General features: G+C 42.0%; 1 protein-coding gene across 1 annotated transcript; it reads right to left on the reverse strand.

The window, feature by feature from the left end:
• Positions 1 to 10,465: 10,465 nt before the first annotated feature.
• On the reverse strand, positions 10,466 to 23,439 carry LOC145356784 (acidic mammalian chitinase-like). The gene is made up of 11 exons (XM_080209651.1): positions 23,415 to 23,439; positions 20,469 to 20,498; positions 20,178 to 20,379; positions 18,271 to 18,327; positions 17,897 to 18,062; positions 14,969 to 15,093; positions 12,739 to 12,862; positions 12,444 to 12,626; positions 11,675 to 11,791; positions 11,431 to 11,569; positions 10,466 to 10,764 (listed from the first exon to the last, which is right to left on the reverse strand). Exons 1-11 carry the CDS (start codon positions 23,437 to 23,439, stop codon positions 10,466 to 10,468), a joined length of 1,467 nt encoding a protein of 488 aa, XP_080065777.1.
• Between the last annotated feature and the right edge of the window lie 1,417 nt (positions 23,440 to 24,856).

The raw sequence follows: 24,856 nt of genomic DNA on the forward strand, positions 1-24,856 counted from the left end.
CAAGCTCACCCAAGCCTGGAATTGAACCTGGGTTCCTGGCGCTGTGAGGCAACAATGCTACATTTATGGGATGTGGACAGTGCTGGCTGGCCAGCATTTATTGCCCATCCCTAGTTGCTGTTGAGAGTTAGTGGTGAGCTGTCTCTTACACTTGTTTGTTTTCATTGTGTTGAAACTGTGTGATTTAACTACTTCCATACGAGGGAGGGCGTTCCAGGATTTTGACCCAGTGACAGTAAATGAATAGAAGTATGGTTCCAAGCCAGGATTGTGTGTGACTGAGAGGAGGACTTACAATTCTGACAATCTTTCATCCAAATTAGGGAAGTCAGTTGAAACCTAACGATGTTGACCCTTTGGAAGCTTGCATCTCCTTCAGTCTATATGGATGTCAGGTGAAGCTAGTTGTGCTCAGCCGCAGGTCTACTGTATTTGAGAATACTGTGTACCATTCTTTGCTGAGGCTCCTGAGTGACTCGTGACCCTTTGCCTGAAAGATAATAATTCTAAGCTTATTTGCACATTCATTCTCAGCAATGTGCTTAGCTACCAATTGATGCAAGAAAAACAGGGATTTTTTTTACTATTGTCACATGTAGGCTTACATTAACACTGCAATGAAATTACTGTGAAAATCCCGTAGTTGCCACACTCCCGCACCTGTTCAGGTACACTAAAGAAGAACTTAGCACAGCCAATGCACCTAATCAGCACATCTTTTGGACTGTGGGAGGAAACCGGAGTACCCGGAGGAAACACAACAGGGAGAACGTGCAGATTCCACACATACAGTGACCCAAGGCAGGAATTGAACCCGGGCTCCTGGCACTGTGAGGCAGCAGCGCTAACCACTGTGCCACCGTGCCGTTGGAGAGTGAAATTCCAAATGAAATGAGTAATGGCAGACGCACCATTCAGGAGTGGGTCAGGCCAATCCCAAGTGTTGGGGCATAAATTATGAGGAGATGCTTGATCTTTTCAACCTTTAAGAAGACATCTGAGAGAGGGATCTAGAAGTTCAATGGCAGCATATTTATTTTTCAGGTGTTAAATAGTAATCAGACTGTCTGAATGCACATTGTTATTCCAAGCTCAAACTGCATGGCTACCAAATTGGAAACATCACGTCCTCACATTAATACCAAAATAGCAAATATGCCTGGTGTTTCTGATCTCGCAGTCTAACACAATACTGACTTTTGGTTTCAGTGCTGAAATCAAAAAATGTGTCTGAACAAACCCTATTCTATCTCAATGGTATGTGCCTGCATAACACTCAGACCCCATTGTTTAACAATGACCTAAATAATATAAACCAATTGTGAGGAAATGGACAAAAACGCTCTGCTCAAACTAGTTTCCAAATAAGAACATTTAATAAATTGGATTTTTGGAGCAGTAAAGGAGAAAGCTCCGAATTTGCAAAGGGACAAAAATCTGAGAAACATCAGTAGACGGATAGTTCAACATCCAAGTATATTTACAATCACATCCATTTCTACTCTCATAAAGACGCAAACACGCAAACCAGAAAAGATTGAGGTCATCAAAAGTGACATGCATTTAAGGCACTAAAAGTTAAAATGAAAATCTCTGTCACATTTGCTTCTCTCTGAGTTGACCTTTACGCCTCCATTTGCGGAAGTTTGCTGTTTTGATTACACCTCGACTGGGGAAGAGCAAGAAAAACCTGAAACTAAAACCACAGAACATTCATCTTTGTACACCTCCAGACTCCATTCCATATGAGTGTCTGCGCCTGTATGGTTGTGTGACTGGGTGTGGTTATGAATACATTCAGGTGTTGAATAATAAGCATTTATCTATTTTTTAAAAAACATATGAATAAGTTGAAAGGAATATGAAAGGAACATGTGGCAACTTGCCCACCCATTCTCGCAACCCCACCACCTCCACCTACTCTTCCACCCCACCCGTGACAGAGACTGGAGGTCACACAATGGAATCCTCAGTCACATGAGAACTCATTTTTACTATGGAAACAAGTCGTCCTCAACTCCAAGGGACTGCCTAAGAGAGAAAGAAGAAGGATGATTCCTGAGTGGCAAGGTGATCTAGTGATTTTTCAACCCCCTCCCCCCGCCACCCCTCACCCCTTCTTTTGACCTTGTTTCTCTGCTTTCTTCACATCCTTCCTGACTCCTCATGTCCTGACAATCCAATCAGCAGTGAGAGCTTCCCATGGATTATCCCCAACTCTGCACAATTTGATGTTTCACATGCAGAAATCCTTGGTTTGTAGTAACAATGCCGAGAGTGGGTTTGTTCAGGACAAACCTTCCAAACAATTCAAGGCACTTGTAATTGTGAGAGCAGAGAGACACAACAACTTCTCAGTGCTTCCAGCTTGTGTATTCACATGGAAATTGAGGATGAGTATTGGGGTGGTTGTGTTCAGATCAAGGCAAGGAAATGTTTGCAGAGGACATGCACAGCTTTACAAATGATTAAAGTTCTCTGTTACACCTGCTAATGTACAACACGCCAGCCACACATGACTGCAGGATAACACCGGCATGAACTGTGTAAATGCGATTGAAGTTAGGGATGATTGGATACTTAACTGAATTGTGAAGTGACCCAGTGAACCACACAGTTGCATCAAGCAGTACAAAGCTCCCAGTAGTTGAATGAGAAGGCCCTTCAGTACATTCACAACAGCAACTGGTGCATTGACAATGAATGCAGGCTGTACAAGCTGTGGCACTTATCAGGAGAGTAAATTAAAAAATAACACATAGAAATCTCCCCTTAATTTGATTTGATTTATTATTGTCACATGTATTAGTATACAGTGAAAAGTATTGTTTCTTGCTTGCTAGGCAGACAAAGCACACCATACATAAAGAAAAGGAAAGAGTGAAGAATGTAGTGTTACAGTCATTAGAGGCATAGAACAAGAGTAAAAGATAAAGTTAGAAGATATGTTGGGTACAGCTTGCAAGAAGTCCCCATGCTTCGGCACCATCTTTGTTGCAACTCTCCTTTTTGTACCCACTGCCCACTTGAGCCTGGCAGCAAAGGATGGTCAGCATTGTCAAACCCTACCGGTAGGAGGGGAGACAACTGGAGAGAGACATTAACTGTAGAGCTCAACCTGATGTGGAGATGCTGGCGTTGGACTGGGGTAAGCACAGTAAGAAGTCTTACAACACGAGGTTAAAGTCCAGCAGGTTTATTTGGTAGCACAAGCCTTTGGAGTATCGCTCTTTCTTCAGGTGAATGAAGAGTTGTGTTCACAAACAGGGCATATATATAGACAAACTCAATTTACAAGGTAGTGTTTCGAATGCGAGTCTTTACAGGCAACCAAGCCTTAAAGGTACCGACAATGTGAGTGGAGAGAGGGTTAAGCACAGGTTAAAGAGGTGTTAAAGCACAGTTAAAGAGCTCAACTTGGCCTAAGCTCATCAGGATGTAAAGGGAAGTTAAGCTCAGGAAGAGGTCCTTTCAATTTCATGTTTCTAAACACTTCCCCAAGACTGTAGCTACATTTTCAGTTTACACTTGTGCTGGCCTTCAGTCATCTCTGGGTGGCTGATGTAAAATATAGCTTTGATTTTTTTATGAATATTCTACTGATCGTGCATCCTGATGTCTGATGGCATCTTGGGGCTCAGTGTCAAGGTGCAGCCTCTGCACTAATCATGTTGGAAAGCTGGTGTTTGGAGAGATGGTTTTGTCCAGATGTAGCTCCTTCTTGAGCTGGTCCAGCACTAACCACTGACAATTGTTTTTCCTCCTCACGCCACCTTGTTACGTTGCTGTCACACTGACATAGAAACCGACAGTGCAGAAGGAGGCCATTCAGTCCATTGAGCTTGCACTGGCAACCATCCCACATAGGCCCTATTCATGTATCACATGTATTTACCCTGCTAATTCCCCTGACACCAAGGGGCAATTGATCATGGTCAATCTACCTAACCTGCACATCTCTGGAGTGTGGGAGGAAACTGAAGCATCCAGAGGAAACCCACGCACACATGGGGAGACTTGGATCTTTTGATCCTAATGAAGACCAAAGCTTGCGATGATTTGTCAAAGGTCTTTGAAAAGTATTAATCTCCAAACCATTAATCATCATGGAATGGTTTAAGTTCCACCAAATGAATCAAGGGGAAGAATTGCTCAGTTTGTGGCAATCTTAAAAAGACCTGCAAAACATTGTGAATTTGGTGAGACATTAGAAGATATTTTTTGAGGTCATTTAGTTTGTGGTCTCCAAAATGAGGCTATTCAAAGCAGATTGCTTACTGGAATATACTTTGATTTTAAAGACAGCAGTAGAAATCACAATGTTGATGGAACTGGCTGCTACAGATGTAGCAATTTGGTGCAGGAATGAAGATCTACAAATTGGGAACTGCCTACAAGAAGGCAAAGCAGCAGCAAGGATTTCACAGATGTGCCAAAATTGGCCATTCAGCAAGTGAATACTGGAGTAAGGATAGTCAATGCAAGACTTGTGGCAAAATGGGTCACATTGCAAATGCGTGTGTGGCTAGACCAGCTTCGCCTAAGAAGAATATGCAGAAGAAGAATCTGGCTACCTTTAAGAAATAGAACAAGAATTACAGCACAGAAGAAAAGAATTACGACTATGAAGAAGAGAATGTCTAGAAATATGAGGAAAAGCTTCAACTGAATGTCTTTGTACATGCAGGGTGAATCACATAGATTCTGAGTGATTCTGAAGTTAAGTGAACAACCTATTAGGATGGAAGGTTCATATTGCTACTGCTGTAACTTTAATTCCTGAGGCTATATGTCAACAAAAGCTGAAGCATCTTCCTTCAAAACCAATATATGTGATTTTAAGGACATACACAGAAGAAATTGTGTCATTAAGAGGCTGCATCATGGTCGAAGTAGAGTGAGTGGACAATCAGTGGTGTTGTCTCTCCATGTGGTCCATAGTAATTTTCCAGCTCAATTCAGGAGATTGCGTTTGGAGAAGATAAATCTTCACCAGAGTGCTCTCAACAGATTGGTCGATGTCAAAACACACCTGCAGAACCTCCTGAATAAATAGAAGAGTTTATGAAAAGAGACACTTGGTTCATTGAAGGGTGTTCGAGTGAACACAAGGGATCATTTCTCCTAGTCTGTGTGGAAGAGTTTGTGAACAATTACACGGTGGACTTCTTGGTATAATCTGAATGAAGGAATTAGCACGTAGCTATTTTTGATGGAAGGGTCCGGATGCTCAGATAGAAGAAAGTGTCAATCCTATGCGTATCACCGCTGCCTCCTTTACACACTTGGAAGTGACCTAAAATGCCATGGCAACAATTGCACATAGATTTTCCTCATCTGTTTGAGAGTTACATGTTCTTAGTCATAATTGATGCACACTTAAAGTGGCCAGAAGTTGTTATCATGAAGTCTACTATATCTGGAAAAAACCACTGAAAAGATCGGGTAAACAGGAACAGATTATTGGTGATAATCTCAGTTTACTTTACAAGAGTTGAGGATTATTTCAAGGTAAATAGTATTCAGCATTTAAAATCCACACCTTAACATCCATCAACAAATACATTAGCTGAAAGATTCATACAATCCTCGAAATATTATTTAAAAGCTTTAGGGGAACAAGGTTTGCTATCACATTGTGTGAATAGTTTTTTGGCATCTTATAGAAACATCACTGATGCGACTACCCAAATTTCACCTGCATTTCTACAGGAAGCTGAGAACTACATTTGATTTGTTATTTTCTCTAGAACCTCCAGAGATAGAACATTAACAACCATTTGAGGTTGCCAAAGGGGAGGTGGAGGTAAAACAACACTCATTTCAGCAAGGAGATCCAGTTTAGTGCATGATTATGCCAAGAGTAAGAAAGTTAATTTTTTTTATTACTGTCGCAAGTAGGCTTACATTAACACTGCAATTAAGTTACTGTGAAAATCCCCTGAAAATGGGTACCAGCCATAGTTTCACCAAAAAACACGTCCATTTTCTTACACAGTTCAAATCAAAGATGGATTAGTTTGGCGACACCATGCTGACCAATTGTTGTCATCTCAAAATGATTTCTCAGAATCATCTCCAGAATACCAACATCTTTAGTTCCTGGTGTAGTGAACACTACAATGGAAGATTTAGTTGTATCTGAGTTGCCTGATGATTGTGTCTTTGCTACTGTACCACATTGGAATGGTGCAGAATTAGTTCCAAGAGAAGAAATGCTGACTGAAGTTCCAAATCGTAATTCTAGGTTCAAGGATGGCCAAATTCCAGAATGTCATGTGCAACCAAAGTGGAATAGATACCCTCCTGATCGACTTTCTTGTTAACGTGTATAATGGTAATGATGCAATGTACTATGTCCAGAGTATTATTGATATCCTATGTATAAAACCATAGTAATTTGTTGTCATGACCATGGAAGTAAAGTGGTGGTGGTGGGGTGGGGGAGGGGGCAGGGGGTGGATGTTGTATATTTAAGTGGTTGCATGATTGCTTTCAGAGTAGGTCACATGACTTGATCCTGCAGTCATTGGGGTATTTCACAGGCTTCTGTTTTAGTTTCATTTTCTAATCTGTGCGTAGAACATTTTTTTTCAATAAATTGCTCATTGTTAGTTTGAATCTGCATGTGCAAACTATACGTTTTTCTTTTTGTGTAAAGCCCACAACACCCAATATCGCATGATAATAGTAGGACAATTGATATAGGTAGATAATTGTATGTTTGGAAGGAATGCAACTCAGATGCTGGAAGAATAGGGTAATCGTTCATTTTTGCCTTGCATTTTATGTTAAGTAGAGTTAAAGGACGTTTGTTTACTTAAGTTCCCTTAGGATTTCTGATTAGGGTGATTGGCAGGGTCATGTGATTATGTAGTTTTTGTGCATAGTCGAGTGTGTTGGAGAGGAAAAAAAAATGTTTTTGCTGAAAGCAGTTCTTACCAGGAATTGTTTGAAAACATGGGTTTCTGCAAGCTACTCTGGAACTCACTTTCTCTCTGATAGCTTCAAAACTGTCTACATTCATTATAGTAAGCATATTTATGATTGCTGACTGTATTTAAAGTGGCCTTTAAGTCTGTAAGAGGAATGTTGCTTATTTGGAACTGAAACAGTGATGAATTAGAAACTATTCAGTTAATCATTATGTTGTTTCATTTGTTCGAGTCATATTTTAACTGTGTTGTTAAATAAAGTTTGTTTCACAATAAAATTCAGGGGAATTATTTCTGAAAGAAAGTGTCCCTTCCTCACATTTCTACCAAAATACAAGCATCATTGGCTTCCAAATGTAACTTAGGGTTCTGGTCCAGGACCCTACCAATAGTTAGGACATTACACAGCCTCCTCCCATCCCCCACTCCCCAAAGCTGGGCAGAAATCTCTGTAACCTACGACTCCTGCTGATCAGCGGCGACAGGAGTGCTCAACTTCTTCCTCTCTCTTGAAGGTCAGGGCACCTGGTTCCCTTTTTTAAAAACCATTAATATTTTGTGCCCATGTGACCTCATGCTTTGTGGGTGAGGAGATTCAATGGGGTCTGAATATTCAATCTTAACCTCACAAGGTACATTATAATGCATCCAAATTAATGTGAATTAGATTTGGACCGTTCCTGGGGATTACCCTGAATATGTCACTGGGGAGGACTGGAGGAGATCATGTTCTGAAATCTCACTGACTCAAATCCTATTTTTGTTGTCCTGTGATATCTTATGGCCAATATGGGATTGGTGTCCACGGCTAATGGATCCACTCAATTCTACCTGTGGGCTATGTATAGCAGGCACCTCAAAATGCTGGAGAAGTACCACCCATGCTGCTCAGGCTAAAACCTTAAGCATTCATCATTGACCACATTTGATCAGCTCTGCTGGGCAGTCCACATCATCTGCATTCCTGGCATGAGACTCCAAAAACAAACACTTTACTTGGAGCTCCAACATGGCAAAGAGGAAATGTTTCAGAGATGCCCTGAAAGCCTCCTTGGAAAAGTGCAACATTCACACCAACATCTTGGAATCCTTGGACCATGACTTCCTGAAGTGGAAGAAATGCATACAGAGGGGAGCTAAACGTTTCAGGCTTCATCGGCATGAGCAAGCTGAACCCAAGCCTCGAGTGCATGGTAATCTGGTCATCCCTCCCACCCTCACCTTCAACCATCCGTGACAGAGCCTGCATTGGATTTCTCAGTCACCTGAGAACTAAATTTTAGTATCTTTGACTCTAAGGTACTGCCTAAGAAGAGGGAGACGCTCGAGTCCAGCAGTCAGGTGAACCATCCAGTCTACAGTTTGAGCAAGACAGTTATAGGGTGCCCCTTAAATCAGGCAAGATTAACTGTGCTGAGCTCCTCCCACATGACCTGTGACCCCCAGCCTGGCCAATTATTTTCTGGCTTATTGTTTGAACTTTATCACTGCAAGGTGAGTTTGAAATTGGTGCTGCCAACCTTCATCTGAGAGGCCAGCTTCCTCCCCTTATCACCCATACACATCCTCCTCCATCCTAAACTCCTCATAATTCCCATTCCTCCTTTCACTGGCATCACCCACTACCACTGAACTCATCAATTTCCATGTTCAAGTTATTTTCCTCCCCCTTGAACCCTTTAACATTGATGTCCCCATGCTCTTTGTTGATTTGATCTCTCCCAATCTCCACACCATACATGTCCAGACTTTCTTGGACCCCACATCCATCCCCCCACCCCAAATGAGACTATTCAATATCTCACCCTCTCATTACTTTTTAGCTCCTGACTTACAGGAAGCAGATGCCTCCCTAGACCATGACTGTGGCCTCTATCTCAAACAACATGGTTCTGACCATCTCCACGACCAAATTCTAGAAGTGACTGATCATGCCCTGCACACCATATAGTGCATGGCTGTCAGTGCCCAAAAATCCCTTCCCCAGCCCAAGAGTGGGGCTGAATAGCCTGTTCCTGTTCCCAGCAGTGTTGGTTTGATGGCTGGTGTTATGGGGAACTTGGATCTAATTTCGGAGGTGAAAGCATTTAAGTTCAAGCAGAGGTATGGAAAGAGGGCAGATAACAGTGACTTGACCTTGCTTGTGTGGAGAGTAAGTGCTAGCATGGATTGCTTGGGCCAAATGGTCTCACCCCATGTTGCAACTTTGGTATGTTTCCTTCTAAACAGTCAATATAACACAGAATTGGATAATTACAGCCAATACTCTCTGTACTGAAGGAGAATTCTTTGCACAGAGCATTTGGCAGAGGAAGCATTACAGAAAAGCCAGTCTTATAATTTTTAAAGAAAATACTAGGTAATTAGTTCTGCAAATGATTTTATTTTTTAGTTTAATCGTTATCTTTACTGGAAAGAGAATTCATCGAGCCAGCATTGTGATGGTTCTTGTATACTTGTTCTGACAAGTGATGAAATTTTTAATGATTAAACTGATGGTCTTCCAAGCTTCATTGCTGTAAATCAGCGACGGGCTGGGAAAAGGATTAGAGTTTGTTAGCGTTCAGCAGCAAAAAAATTAAAATTAAATCACTGGCATGAAATTAGAAAAAGCAATATTCCCACTCAAAGGTGATCCATCCTAACATTCTCCATTTTATTCTCAGGAAAATCCCACCCAATGTCTTTAATTCCATCAGCAGCACTTTTAACCCTGATGTCAGAAGGTGTGGGGTCATAATCACAGTCCAGAGACTTGACTACAAATTGGGAGCTGACACTCAAGTGCAGTGCTGAGGGAATCCGGCACTACCCCAGGTGCCAGCTTTCGGATAAGACACAAAACCGAAAGTCAAAGATCTTGTGGCACTATTTTGCTCATCAGAGTTTTGGTCAATATTTATTCCTCAACCAACATCACTGAAAATAAGGCAGATTGTCAGGCCATTATCACAGTTCTGTTTTTGGGATCTTGCTGTGCCCTAATTGACTGCATGGTGACCACATTTCAAAAGCACTTCCTTGTCTATAAAACCCTCTGGGAAAAAAATGACGATTATGGAAGGCTATATAATCCTCTTTTGCTGGACAGTCGGAAGCTTAGGATACATATTTAAAGCGATTGACAAAGAAAAACAAGGGCAAGTTGAGGAAAAATGCCTTTGTGATGTACATGGTTACAGTTTGGAATATACTACCTGAGAAGGCAATGGAGGAAGTTTCAATTGTGGATTTCAAAAGGGAAATGGAAGCAGCTGAAGGAGGAAGGAAACCATCAGGATTAAGTGGAAAGGATGAGGAAAGCTCAGTTTGCAACACACGAACATGGGCTCAACCAGCTTCCTTCTGTGCTGGGATCATGACTCGCAGGTGGGCAGGAGGCAAACTGGTTGGACCTTGGTCTTTTTTGTCTCGCAATTCTTATATCCCTATGAGAGTTGACAGCATTTAAATTTCAAAGTGAACCCAAACCCACAGCAACCAGCCAACATTGTTAGTTATATAAGTGGAGTCCATGTACCTGTTTTATTTCAAGGCCAGTTGCAGCATTTGCAGGAAGAGTCAAAGACTAGTCCAGAAGCACAATGTTCCAAGTAGGTCCTTCCACCAGCACATTCATAGTAGGCGTTCTTATCTTTTGGGTCAGGATACATACCATCAGCTTTGCCAGAACAGAATTTACTGTTACCAGGAGTTGTCTTAACCACAGGAGGAGCAGCAGTGGTTTCAGCTTCGGTGGTCGTTGGCACAAATGGTTCAGTAGTGACTTCAGGAGGATTTGTCTTATCCCCATGAGGACCAGCAGTGGTGGCAACAGCAGGTCCACATTCTGGAAGGAAATAAGTGTCATTAATCAACAATTTGGTTAAAAATTGATGTGCATTGATATAATGGGGGCAATTGTCTGGCTTTTCCTGTCAGTGGGATCTTCCACCCAGTGGTGAGGGGGGGTGGTTGGAGGTAGATTCAATGGGAAACCCGATTGAGAGCAGTGGGACCAGAAGATCCCACTATTGGCTAATGGCAGGCCGCCTCCCGCAGCCAAGAAACATTTTCTGGGGGTGCACAGAACCTCTCCTCGGTTAAAAAAGTAAATGAGGCTAATTTCAATTCCACTCCAACAGCTCTGAGTTTGGAGGTTGAGGTTGTATCATATTCCAATATTAATATTGTTGGACTGCTTCCAATGAGTGGTGGGGGTTCCCCCATCATATATTTGGTGATAGCCTGCCACCTCACCCCCCCAGGTACAATGTCCTGAAGAACAGAGGTTCTGGGCCATCTTTGCTTCTGCATTATTCTGTTACTTTTGGTTTGGGGTGTTTGTGAGTGCTAACTATTCACATTAACATTCTTCAAGTTAGGTATTCAGAAGCAAAGCATGCTGAATGGATGATTTGTTAGCCGCATTTAGCAAAGGTAATAGCACTTTGGATTGACTTTCTATTAAGCAGCAGCGAGTACTTGGTTAAGATTATTCTCCCCAAAGAATTACCTTTGTTAATATCAAGACGATCGTGTAGTTGACTAATGAGAGGATATTTTCCTTGGTGGCAGAAAGTGCCACTGAAATCATCCAGAGAAAGGGTCCACATCATTGCTCCTCCAATTTGGCTTTGCTTCAGCCACTTAATCTGGAATCCAATATCGGAAGGAAAAAGAAAATCACCATATTAGCTATATGTGACGGTAAAGCACTGTAAGACTCTTAAAGTATACAACAATTACGTAAAGCAGACCTTGTCGTCAAAGCTTTGAGGATCATCATATCCAACCCAAATGTTTCCCTTATAGGCATAAGGAACCATCTGTGAAGCATCCCACTTTTTGGTAGCACCTTTCAGGAAGAGGCAGATCTGTCAAAAGAAAGAGACATTAGGATGAGACCATTGTATTGTCATTGAAAATTATTACTGGTTTGAAGTAATTTAAGTGCAGTTAGGATCTACTTAAATTCATTAGTTCCTGCTAGGTTTCCTTAGTTATCTTGTGAATTTCTTACATAAAGCACACAAAACTCTACGTTGAATCTAATGAATGATTTGTTTTTAAATGCTTGTATAAAATGGAGGATATTGATTCAGGATCCATTACACAACTGTCAATTTTACCATGAGGTATAAAATAGGCAGATGAATCAATCTGCCTCATTTTGTCATGTCACCCAAAGTCAAAATACCACCTACTATTGAAATTTAATCCAAATGGTTTGCTTCATTTGAAAAAAACAAATTCTTGCCCATTAAATTGTCTATCATCCTTTCATCCACTTTAAGAAAGATGATGGATTATGAATGCCAAAATAGATAATGGGCAGGATTTTCTGGCCACACTCGCTGCAAGACCTTTGCATGGTTCGTCTGCCTTGTCCACTATGATTCCCGTAGTGGGCAGGACGGGAAAATTCTGCTGTACAGAATCCCATGTCAAAATACACCATTTTCCAGGAACTTAGATATCCGGTCTATTCGCATTTAATATTCAATCTATTAGTGGCACCAAATGTACCTCAAAGTAACCCAGGAAACCAGATTGCTGTGTATAATGTCCAGCTGGTCCACCGCCACTTGCTGGGGCACCGGGAGCTGTGTTGGATGTGCTCAGTCTGAATGTGTGACCATAGCCAGCGAACCCAGCATTCAGTTTCTCTGCAGGAGCGCCTTGTTGCTTCCAGTATTTGATGGTTCCAGCCTGTGGAGAGATTGGTAACATTAATGTATAGACTGCAAGCAATTCACTCAGTTGTAAAATTTAAATTAGTACTGCTATAAAAGTGAAATAAATAATATTCATGAATACAAACCATGTTGAATAAATGATTATTTCCGTAGGTATTAGGAAGAGCATAAAGAGGACTATTTTCTCCAACAAAGTGATTCCATGGACCATAGAAGTCATATGTCATCACATTGAAGAAATCTAGAATTCTGTAAAAAGGAAATAACATTGTTATCTTACATATAAAATATATATAGTTTTTAGCTTTATTTGCTGTTTTCACATTCTCCAATACTCTAAAACTCAATTTATGATTCACTTCCTTTTAGCTTGTTTTATGCCTTATTCTTTGCAGCAATGCTACAATCACACACTATGGCTGGAATTTTATTGGCACGCCTGCACCTAATTCCAGGGACGGCTGAGGCTTGGAGAACGGCATCCTCCATTGGCCTCAGGCGAGATTGTTTGAACCTTGGGTGGACGTGCCGGTAAAATTCTTCCCGAAGGATGGGATTTTCTGGCCTCGGTCAACCCCGAAACTGGAAAATCCTACCCACGGTCAACGGATTTTTCCATGGTCTGCCCTCCGATTCCCGTGGCGGGCAGGACAGTAAAATTCCAGCCTATGGGTCATGGTCCATCATCCCAATTATTATGGAATAATTTGACAAGGATAGTCTTGATAACATTAATTGTGAACAAACATGCTGCTTTGTGTCATCGGGCAGGATTCTCCGGACGCGCTAGTCTGAAAAACCAGAGACTCCTGCCCGACTTTAATGAACTTTACATGGTCTGCTAGAATTACAGTGGCTGGTGGGATGGGAGATTTCTGGTCATAATTTCAGAGTTCACAAAGAGAGGAAAATAGCATATAGATTTTCCTGAATCATCCAGTAATATTTTCTGAACACTTCACGATCATTTACAAATTTTAATCTAAGCATTGAATGAAATAGCACAAACTACTTCAAGTAGCTGTATCTCTGCTTAGCTCTGGACTTGATGCAACTTCCTAATTGTCTACCATAACTTCAGCAGTAGATCTGTGAACGTGACACTTAGCATTTTCTGTCAATCTTCTGTTGAAGTTACAGAAGAAGATCAGGGAACGTGGGCAGAGGTTCCATGCCACTATCTTCGACAAAATAATGAATGATATATGGGGACTGAAATATGGCTGATAAATTTTAATTTTAATGAGCAAAATACTTTTAGAAATAAATAATGGAAAACTTATATAACAGGAAATAGTCTCTGCTGATAAGGATTGGAGAGAAAAGAAAAATTGAGAGCAACCAGAGATCATACCTACAAAATATCTGGTCAATGTGAATGATGGAGCAAATCTATTAGGAGATTCATCTCAAGGCACTATGATGTAAACCAGGGAAAACAATGATGGTATTGCACAGATGAATTGTAAAGCCAATTCAGGAGAAAGACAGAAGGTTTGGTTATCCTATCATAATTGGGATATAGGTAGACTATCTTAAATGGCTTAAGGAGGAAGAGTCCGACAGATTTTTGATTATTGGTACGTAAGTATCATTGTCAAGGCTTGCGTTTATTCCCTATCCCTAACTGCCATTGCGATGGTGAGATTCCAGATCTTCAGCATGGCCTGAAGATATTATTTTCACAGAGAAATGCATGCACACGGTGGGTCGTGCGTGGGCTGCTCTTGGATGTTTCGAGAGTGGCCTAGTACTTTGCATCATTTGTGTATGCTTAAAACGGGACCAGCAGATGGGCACCACAACAGCTCAGTGACTATCACTGCTAGCTGTGCAGATACATGGATATGGGCCAGCGTCTGTGGGAGTTTGCGCATTCTCCCTGTAGTTGTGTGGGTTTCCTCCGGGTGCTCCGGTTTCCTCCCACACCCCAAAGATGTGCTCTTAGGCTGATTGGTGGAACAAATTGTCCCTAAATTATTCTCCCCTGAATCTGGTTTCCAATGGGGGTACCATAAGCATAGACACGGGTCAAGGGACGTGTAGGAAAAATACATTGTTAAGATGGCGGCGCGGGCTCATTGGGCCGAAGGGCCTGTTTCCTGTGCTGTGTTGCTCTTTGTTCTTTGTTCTTTTAAATGGTCAAGATGAGACATGCGCAGTAATGAAAAGATTAAATATGATAATAGAAAATCTATTATTTAGCTTAGACAGTGCTAGAGGAAAAAAACACATTCGTTGTAAATTAGAGCAAGGAAAAATGATGATTGTATGTAATGAGCTAATTGAAGATGGCTGATTTTGAGTGAGTTGATCTTCTTGATGTTGGTGCTAAAGAAGGAAGGCAATACTCACTTTCCCAGCTGTGGAACCTCATAGGCGGTCTGAATAGTGGATACTCCGGCTGCCACTGCAGCTGAAAGTAGCAGTCTTGGTTTCCCAATACTTTTTCCTTCTGCTTCAAAGGCAGTCATCATTTCCTAAACATCAAAAAGAAACTGTAGTTAGCATAATTAACAGATTGCACAAAATGGAAGTAGTATGGTGGCGTAGTGGTTAGCACTGCTGCCGCACAACGCCAGGGACCTGGGTTCAATTCTGACAGTAAAAAGTCTGACAACACCAGGTTTTAGTCCAACCAATTTATTTGATATTACTCACAAGCTTTCGAGGTTTCCCTCTTCGTCAGGTGAATGGAGAGTTCTGGCCTCAGACAGAGCATATAAAGCACAGACAGTTTAGAGATAACTGATTAGAATGCGAATCCTTACACCTAACCTGCTGTTCAAGACCTGAAGTGGCTGACAATGTGAGTGGAAGGAGCACTGATCACAGGTTACAGAGATGTGTATTGTCTCCAGACAGTGCAGTAAAGTGAGGTTTTGCAAACCCAGGCAAAATCAGTAATCTCTAAACTGTCTGTGCTTTATATGCTCTGTCTGAGGCCAGAACTCTCCATTCACCTGACGAAGAGGGAAACCTCGAAAGCTTGTGAGTAATATCAAATAAATCAGTTGGACTAAAACCTGGTGTTGTCAGACTTTTTACTGTGTTTACGCCAGTCCAACGCCGGCATACCCACATCATGACTTCAATTCTGACCTCAGGTGACTGCATGGAGTTTGCTCATTTTCCCTGTGTCTGCCTATGCGGGTTTCCTCTGGGTGCTCCAGTTTCCTCCCACACTCCAAGGGTAAGCGGGTTAGGTGGATTAGCTATGCTAAATTGCCCCTTAGTGTCAGGGGGATTATCAGGGTTAATTAGGGGGATTAGAGGGATAGAGCCTGGGTGGGATTGCTGTCAGTGCAGGCTCGATGGGCTGAATGGTCTCCTTCCATACTGTAAGGATTCTATGAAATTCTGGCCAAAGAGTTCTTTGTTTTAAAACTGTATCTACAGATAAACATAGCATGGTAATGAACTGGGCACAAGGGAGTTTTAGAGTTTTAGCTGGGTTTAAACAGAAGACAGATTAACAGCTGTTCAAGGATTTTTTTTAAATGGAGAAAAATCCACTGAAGTTTCTGATCCTGAGAAATATCCAGCGATTATCACTATTAAATGTCTATACAAAGAACATAAGAACATAAGAAACAGGAGCAGGAGTAGGCCATCTAGCCCTTCGAGCCTGCCCCGCCATTCAATAAGATCATGGCTGATCTGTCGTGGCTCAGTTCCACTTTCCCGCCCTCTCCCCATAACCCTTAATCCCCTCTCTTATCAAAAACCCATCAACCCGCGTCTTAAAAATATTTAGCGAGGCAGCCTCCACCACTTCAACGGGCAGAGAATTCCAGAGATTCACCACCCTTTGAGTGAAGAAGTTCCTCCTCAACTCCGTTCTAAACCGCCCCCCCTTTACCTTGAGGCTGTGCCCCCTAGTCCTACTGTCTTTTTTGAGCGGGAAGAGTCTCTCCACCTCTATCCTATCCATCCCATTCATCATCTTATACATCTCAATGAGATCTCCCCTCATTCTTCTAAACTCTAACGAGTACAAGCCCAGTTTATTCAGCCTCTCCTCATAGCTCAACCCCCTCAACTCCGGTATCAGCCTAGTAAACCTCCTCTGCACTCCCTCCAAGGCCAAAATATCTTTGCGCAGGTGCGGCGCCCAAAACTGCACACAGTACTCCAGCTGCAGCCTCACCAATGCCCTATACAGCTGCAGCAAGACCTCCTTACTTTTATATTCAATCCCCCTCTCTATGAAGGGCAGCATCCCATTCGCCTTCCTGACCACCTGCTGCACCTGCAAGCTGGGTTTTTGCGACTCATGCACAAGGACCCCGAGGTCCCTCTGCACCGTCGCCTGCTGCAGTTTTTCGCCCCGTAAGTAATAGTCCTTCCTACCATTCTTCCTACCAAAGTGGACCACCTCACACTTGCCAACATTAAATTCCATTTGCCATTTCCTGGCCCATTCGCCCAGCCTATCTAGATCCTTCTGCAGACTCTCCACACCCTCCGCACAATTTGCCGTTCCACCAATCTTGGTGTCATCGGCAAATTTCGACACCCTACACTCGGTTTCCTCCTCCAGATCATCTATATAAATGGTAAATAGCTGAGGCCCCAGCACCGACCCCTGAGGCACTCCACTAGTCACCATCCGCCAATCCGAATAGCACCCGTTGACCCCCACTCTCTGCCTCCTATTTGACAACCAATCCTCTATCCACGCTAACACCCTACCCCCAACTCCATGTCCCTCGACCTCAGCTGAGACATCAGCTGAGGACGAGTACACTTTAGACATCTTCCACAATGACTCGGCAGTAGGGTAACATGCACTGTTTAGATAATCATGGTGCTGGGAGAACAGGGTACCCCAGAGTCTGTCAGTGCCTTCAAGAGTGGAGATGAAGAAATTGAGGGTAAATGTAATTGCCCTCTGAAATATAAACTCTTTAGCTAACTAATTAAATTAATTAAAAAGAAGAACACTTAATTATAATGATTTCAATGAACTATTCTTGGAATCTCATCGAATAGAGGATTAACTCAAAGATTATTCATGTTCCCATGTTTCTAATCCACAACAAGAAATATATCACTTTAACACTAAGGTTTATTTGTGGCAATTTCTTCTAAGATCACTGATATCTCCAAATTTGCTTCTCACATTCACACAAGGACATGTCACTGACACTAACATGGTCATGTGCCTCCTTTACTTACATGATGCAGCACTTTTCAACAAATGACAAGCAAATTAACCTGTCTGTAGAATTCAATTTCTGACAATTTTTAAACTGAGTAATATGCCAGTTAGGTTCCTACCTGTAATAAGACTGTAAAGAGATGTTTATCTTTCCATGGGCTACCTCTTGCCCCAGGATACTCCCAGTCAATGTCCAAACCATCGAATCCGTATTTGCGCAGGAAGGTAATTGCTGATTTTATGAATATTTGACGAGTTTCGGGCGTGGCAACCATAGCACTGAATCTATAGAGAAAGTTAACGCAAAATCGACATTGATAGGAAAACTGACAGTGAAACAAGTGTAAAACTGTTCTCTTGGGCTTCCAACACACATTGATGACTCTTGCCAACATATGTTTGGAAGCAAGACAGTATTTGTTAATGAACTAGTCTTACCTAATGAAATTTTTTTTAAAAATGCTTCACTAAACCAACAATCTTTCAATCTTACTTTCGACTTCCGAAGTTCCAGCCTCCAACAGAGAGCATTGTTTTAAGGTTTCCATTCCTGTTGTGAATAAAACAAATAGCTGAATTAGAAATAACATAGTTGAGGGAATGAAATACATTTAGTACAATTAGAATATTACTCCAATACATAACAGTCCTAATATTTATAAGAGCACGCTCTTCAATATTGCAAATAATTAAGGTTCAGTATCTCAGTCCTGAACAGAATCTATAACAATGTGACATGGCCCTAATTTATGTACAAGTTTGAAATGCTCTCTGCAGTAGTTTACTATTCTTCACTGAGTTATTCAATGGATGTGTGTCTCCTGCTCATGTGAAGCAGGGCTCAGTGAATATATTCTTTGTCCCCTTAAGACAAGACTGATTGGGGTCACGTAACCTGCTGATCCTTTAAAGTCATATAACCATAGAAAGGTTACTGTATAGAAAGAAGCCATTTAGCCTCTGTGAAAAAATGAACTAGCCACTCATTTTATTCTGACTTTCCAGTACCTTGTCTGAGCTTTGCAGGTTACAGAAATTCAGATGTCAATCCAGGTAGCTTTTAAATTTCACAACCACCCACTCAGATAGAGCCAGTGTGGGTGAAAAAGCTTTTCTTGATGTCCCATCTAATCCTTCTACCAATCACCTTAAATCTATGCCACCTGGTATTTGATCCTTTCACCACCATAGAACCCTAAATCCCTGCAGTGCAGAAGGAGGCTATTTGACGCATCAAGTCTGCACTGACTCTCTGAAACAGCACGGCCCTGTCACCATAACCCCATTAATTTACCAAGTCAAATACACATAACCTACATGCTTTTGGACACTAAGCTTCAATTTAGCATGGCCAATCCATCTAACCTGCACATTTTTGACATGGGAGGAAAGCCAATTATCCGGAGGAGATCCATGCAGACATGGGGAGAATGTGCAAACTCCACACAGTCACCCAAGGCCAGAATGGAACCTGGGTCATTGGCACTGTAAGGCAGCAGTGCTAACCACTGTGCCACTGTGCACCATGAACTGGGAGAAATGAGTCTTTCCTGTCTGCCCCATCATTATAATTATTATTATAACTTATATCGTCTTCATTGAACCATATAATCCTACAGCCCAGATACATAGAATCATAGAAACCCTACAGTTCGGCCCATCGAGTCTGCACCAACAATAATTCCACCCAAGCCCTATCCCCATAACTGCCCATACTTACCCTACTAATCCTCTAACCTATGCATCTCAGGACACTATGGGCAATTTAGCATGGCCAATGCACCCAACCCACACATCACTGGACCGTGGGAGGAAACCGGAGCACCCAGAGGAAACCCATGCAAATTCCACACAGACAGTGACTCAAGCTGGAATCGCACTCAGGTCTCTGGAGCTGTGAGGCAGCAGTGTTAACCACTGTGCCACCCCCAATGGGAGGAAGAGGCCATTTGGCCCATTGAGTTTGCACCGACCGCAATCCCACCCAGGCTCTAACCCCATAACTCAATACATTTATCCTAGCTAGCCCTCCTGACATTCAGGGGCAATTTAGCATGTCCAATCAACCTAACCCGTACATATTTGAATTGTGGGAAGAAACTGGAGCACCCAGAGGAAACCCATACAGACACAGGGAGAATGTGCAAATTCCATACAGATGGTGACCTAAGCCAGAGATTGACCCCAGGTCCCTGGCTCTCTGAGGCAGCAGTGCTAACCATTGTGCCACGGTGCCGCCCGTCTTAGGATGAGAATTAAGACAGGAGTCTAAAGAAACAAGTAAGAAATAAAATATAGGAATTTAAGTGTAGAGAAATTCTTCTTTCCTGGAAAACAGAAAAAATGCCTAGTTGATTAAAACTTCATTGAATTCAAGAGTTTGTTACCAGCATACAGTACCTGGATTTAAGAGCATTGAACTGTTTGTACATAGTCACATCATTCCATTCAAAGGTGCTAACTTTGTTGTTCTTCATGACAGCAAAAGCATAGATCAGGTGAGTACACATGCAAGGGGGGATGTTCTCTGGAGTGTACTTTGCCGCGCCTGGTCTGTACTGAGCCCAGTTTGCAAAATAACAGACCAGTCTGTAGGCAGAGCCTGTCCGTGAGATAAAATGTAAATCAGGGACAGCGCTCAAACTCATCACATTCAATTGTAAAAAAGCTTGAAATTATGCAGAGACTTACCCAATTCCAGGCACGCCAACAAGACCACCGCTGTAATAAAGCATATAGAAGAAGTGTTAAAAGTTATGAGAAAATAAGGTCTGAAGTTTCAGAGGTTCACAACAATATTTTAGCTCTAGTGTTTTAAGTTTGAGTTCTAGTAACTTAGCTCAATGAAACAATGCAGGAGTCCTGAGCTGTTTTGATGAGGTGTTCAGTGCATTGATGTATCATCGATATTCTTATAAATACATCTGCCACGGTTATACTGATGACTGAATTTGTTGACTGCTATTTGCTGGACAAATATCACAAATAAACCTCTGTATTCTTACATCTTCATACAACAATGTAATGACATTTCATCGGTGGAATTCATTGCAGGCCGATTGATTTAGAACGTTTTTTTAATGAAATAATGCTATTGCGCAGTTGGAACAAAGTTCTGCCGTCTGAAATTCATATGTTATCAACAGGTAGAGCTTTTCAATGAATGTCGAGGTGAGAAATGACAGGAATACATAGCGTTAGAAAATAACTGCATGGACTGATGAAAGAACAATTGGTCCACTGGCCTAAATTCTTTGTGTTGACCTGCCTTCCCTTATAAACGTACTTAATCGCTGGGGTGAAGTTTTCAAGAGGATTTCTCCCTAAACTTGGCAATAATCAAGCTCTTGAAACATTAATCTAACAAAGCAACCAGAACTTAACTCAATGGAAGCAATTGTCAGACAAAATATTGAAACTGAGCCATGCAAGGAGATGTTCAGACAAAGTGAGGAAAATTTTGGTCAAACAGATAGGATTTAATTTTTATGCTGAGGAAGAAGTGAGAGGCTGTGCGATGCAGATGTCTAGGGACTGAAATAAAACTCGAAACAAGAGCAGGCCATTTTGTCCTTCTAAACTGCTCCACTAGTCATTATCATAGCATCCTTACAGTGCGGATGGAAGTCATTCATCCCATCAAGTCTGCACTGACCTCAATCTCACTCAGGCCCTATTCCCATAACCCCACATATTTACCCTGCTAATCCCCCTGACACCAAGGTCAATTTAGCATGGCCAATCAACCTAATCTGCACATCTTTGGACTGTGGGAGGAAACCAGAGCACCCGGTGGAAACCCACACAAGCACGGGGAAAACATGCAGATTCCACACAGACATTGACCCAAGCCGGGTATCAAACCCGGGTCCCTGGCTCTGTGAGGCAGTAATGCTAACCACTGTGTCATTGTGCCTTCCCCATTATGATCATGGCTGATCGTCAAAATCAATATCCTGATTCCCCTCCTCCCTCCATATCCCTTTAGCCCTAAGAGCTGTATTTAATTTCTTCTTGGAATCACCACATTTGGCCTCAACCACATTCTGTGGTAGTGAGTTTCACACATTCACCACTCTCTGGGCAAAGAAACATATCCTCACCTGAGTTCTAAAAGGTTTATGCCTTATCTACAACTATGACCTCCAGACCATGGACATAATGATGCTATGGCTAAAGGCAGAATCTTCTAGGCCTCCTCTGGCTGTGGAGGTATTAGGGCAGATCAGGAAAAGTTTGGTCAAACAGATAGGAATGAAGCAACTTCCTGAGGAAGGAGAGAATGGAAGAGTGATGGAAAGGTTGGGGGCAGATTTCCAGAGGTTAAGACCTGAGCATCTGAAGGCATGGACATAATGTTGCTGTGACTAAAAGCCAGAATGCAAAAAGGCCAGATTTAGAGGAGGGTGGAGATCTTGGAGGCTTGCAGAGCTCAAGCATGTCACAGTCGTGAGAAAGGGTCAGGCCTTTGGAATGATTTGAGTAAAACGATGGGAATTTATGATTGGCTGTTGCCAGATGGAAGGCCAAAATAGGATCAGTAAGCACAAGGGTGATGGCTGAACAGGACTTGGTTTGAGTTTGGATATGGACAGTTTTAGATGAACTCTAGTTTATGTAGGAACTTTGGGAAAATCAAATCCACAAGTAGAAAAGAATTGTGTGAGGGTTTTAGAGCAGATGAATGACCTGAATTGTATAACAGAGTTGTGTAACAGACCTGTATAACAGAGCATTGTCCCATTTCTTGGAAATATGAAATGAGACACTGAAATATTACTGACAAATTTGTCTACAAGGACTCTGCTGTCTCAGAAGATAATACTTCAGGTTAATTAAATAGAAATTAAATCACGAATGACTGCAGTTTACAGAAATCATTTTATCTAGTCACTATTTAAAGCTTTTAGTATGTATTGAACCTACACAGCTTCTGTGGTGTATGACGGATTATAGGAAGTTGGTTATAAGGAGGGTAGCACAGTGGTAAGGGATAGCATGGTGGCAGAGTGGTTAGCAATGCTGCCCCACAGCGGCTAAGACCCGTGTTCAATTCTGGCCTTGAATAACTGACTGTGTGGCATTCACACATTATCCCTGTGTCTGTGTGGGTTCCTCAGGGTACTCCAGTTTCCTCCCATAGTGCAAGTTAGGTGGATTGGCCATGCTGAATTGCCCCTTGCTGTCCCAAAATATGTAGGTTAGGGCAATTAGCGGGTAAATACTTGGGCTTACGTGGATAGGGTCTGGGTGGGACACTCAATTGGAAAGCTGGTGCAGGCTTGAAGGGCCAAATGACCTGCTTCTGCAGTGTAGAATTTCTATGAATGTGTAAAATAAAATTTGCTGTTACAATCAAAAGCAAAAAATAAATGGTAAAATTTCTTCAATAATCCCTCAGCAGGTAACATGCAGCAGTAAATGGACTCACCAAGCTAGGTTTGACCTGAATAAGTATAAGTGTCTCAACATTAAACTGTGACAAAATGAGTATGTAAGTAAGGCCAAAACCTTCAACAAGAGTTGATTTAATTACAAAGAAACTGGGAAGGAGTCTTCACCTTGTTCTATTCCCAATTTAATTCCTGAATAAAATCTTAAAGCGTAAAATATATTCACACGAGAAAGCAAACTCACCAGTCGCAAGTAGAAGCTTTGCCATCTTGCAGCTAGTGTACCGTTGGTTCCCTGCTTTGCCTTAATATACTGAACTTATCATTTTTTATCGATAACTTTGTGTGCTAAGTGCTGCATATCTCTGGCAAAATAACCAGACTTACATTTGATATTTCTAATGAAAGATAAGCACATTTTGGTGTTTATCTATATAATTGCATTGTGAGCTTTATGACGAACAAAACCTTTGGTTCCAGCTGGAACATTGTCCTTCGTTGTAACCCTGCATTTATATTTAGACTTGATGTTGCACCCTGAGGCGTGGGCACATGGGAATGTCTTCTGATGAAATCTTTGGAAAGAAGTCATCACACCAACGCAGGGGCAATGTGCCGAGCAACTTCGGTAAAGCCAATGAAGCAGATTGATTGGAAAATGGCAGATGCCAAATTTGAGAGACTAAGACCTCACCCTGTAACTTTTTTCAATAAAATATACATAAAGTATAATGTGCAAATTGCTATCTCTAAAAAATTCGAACTAGACAAAGACATAGAATGGGTAAATTTATGCCTGTTGGTCATCTCGATCAAAAGATGCTAACCGGACAGAATGGGGGAAGCTCGATCATTCGTTCACAGAGCATCCAGCAGCCCACCATGGGCTGCATAGACCAAATTGAAAGAAAACTTGCAAGGATGATTTGAAATTCATAATCAGGCTGGGCAACAGGAGTTTCCTCATCCTCTTAGACAACTTGCCCTGCAACATTTCTCTCAATTCACAATGGTTGGGACATTCAACCATCTCGGGGACCCAGACGAGGGATGCACGTGTTTTATCAAAGACTGTGCACTGTGGTGCGAGTCATGTGACAGCCTCTGGCTGTGAAACCAGCAACGTCACTTTGCCAAACTGCACAGTCAGACTGCCATTTTATCATGCGACTGGAAACATTATGGGCAGGGGACTCTTGAGCCCTGGTCTGCCCACCTAGTCCCATCTACACAGCCTCGGCTGAAAATTCTGTCCCATTGCCCACAAGATTGATTCATCTCTGCCGACCTCACTGTGCAAAGTCAACATCACTGGAAAAGTGAATAACCCATCACCTGTTCTCAGATCAACTTTTTCTGTGAAGGAGGGCCTCATTGGACTTGATACTGGGCCCCATGCAAAATGATGGATGGAATTTTACAGGTACGCCTGCCCCGATTCTGTTTTGCAGGATAGCATTTTACATAAGAACATAAGAAATAGGAGCAGGAGTAGGCCATCTAGCCCTTCGAGCCTGCCCCGCCATTCAATGAGATCAAGGCTGATCTGAAGTGAATCAGTTCCACTTTCCCGCTTTCTCCCCATAACCCTTAATTCCCTTGTCTATCAGAAATCTATCAGCCCGTGACTTATATATATTCAACGAGGTAGCCTCCACCGCTTCAATGGGCAGAGAATTCCAGGGA

The sequence above is a fragment of the Carcharhinus amblyrhynchos genome, chromosome 22, assembly GCF_965287045.1.
Source record: "Carcharhinus amblyrhynchos chromosome 22, sCarAmb.v2.hapA, whole genome shotgun sequence".
NCBI lineage: Eukaryota > Metazoa > Chordata > Chondrichthyes > Carcharhiniformes > Carcharhinidae > Carcharhinus > Carcharhinus amblyrhynchos.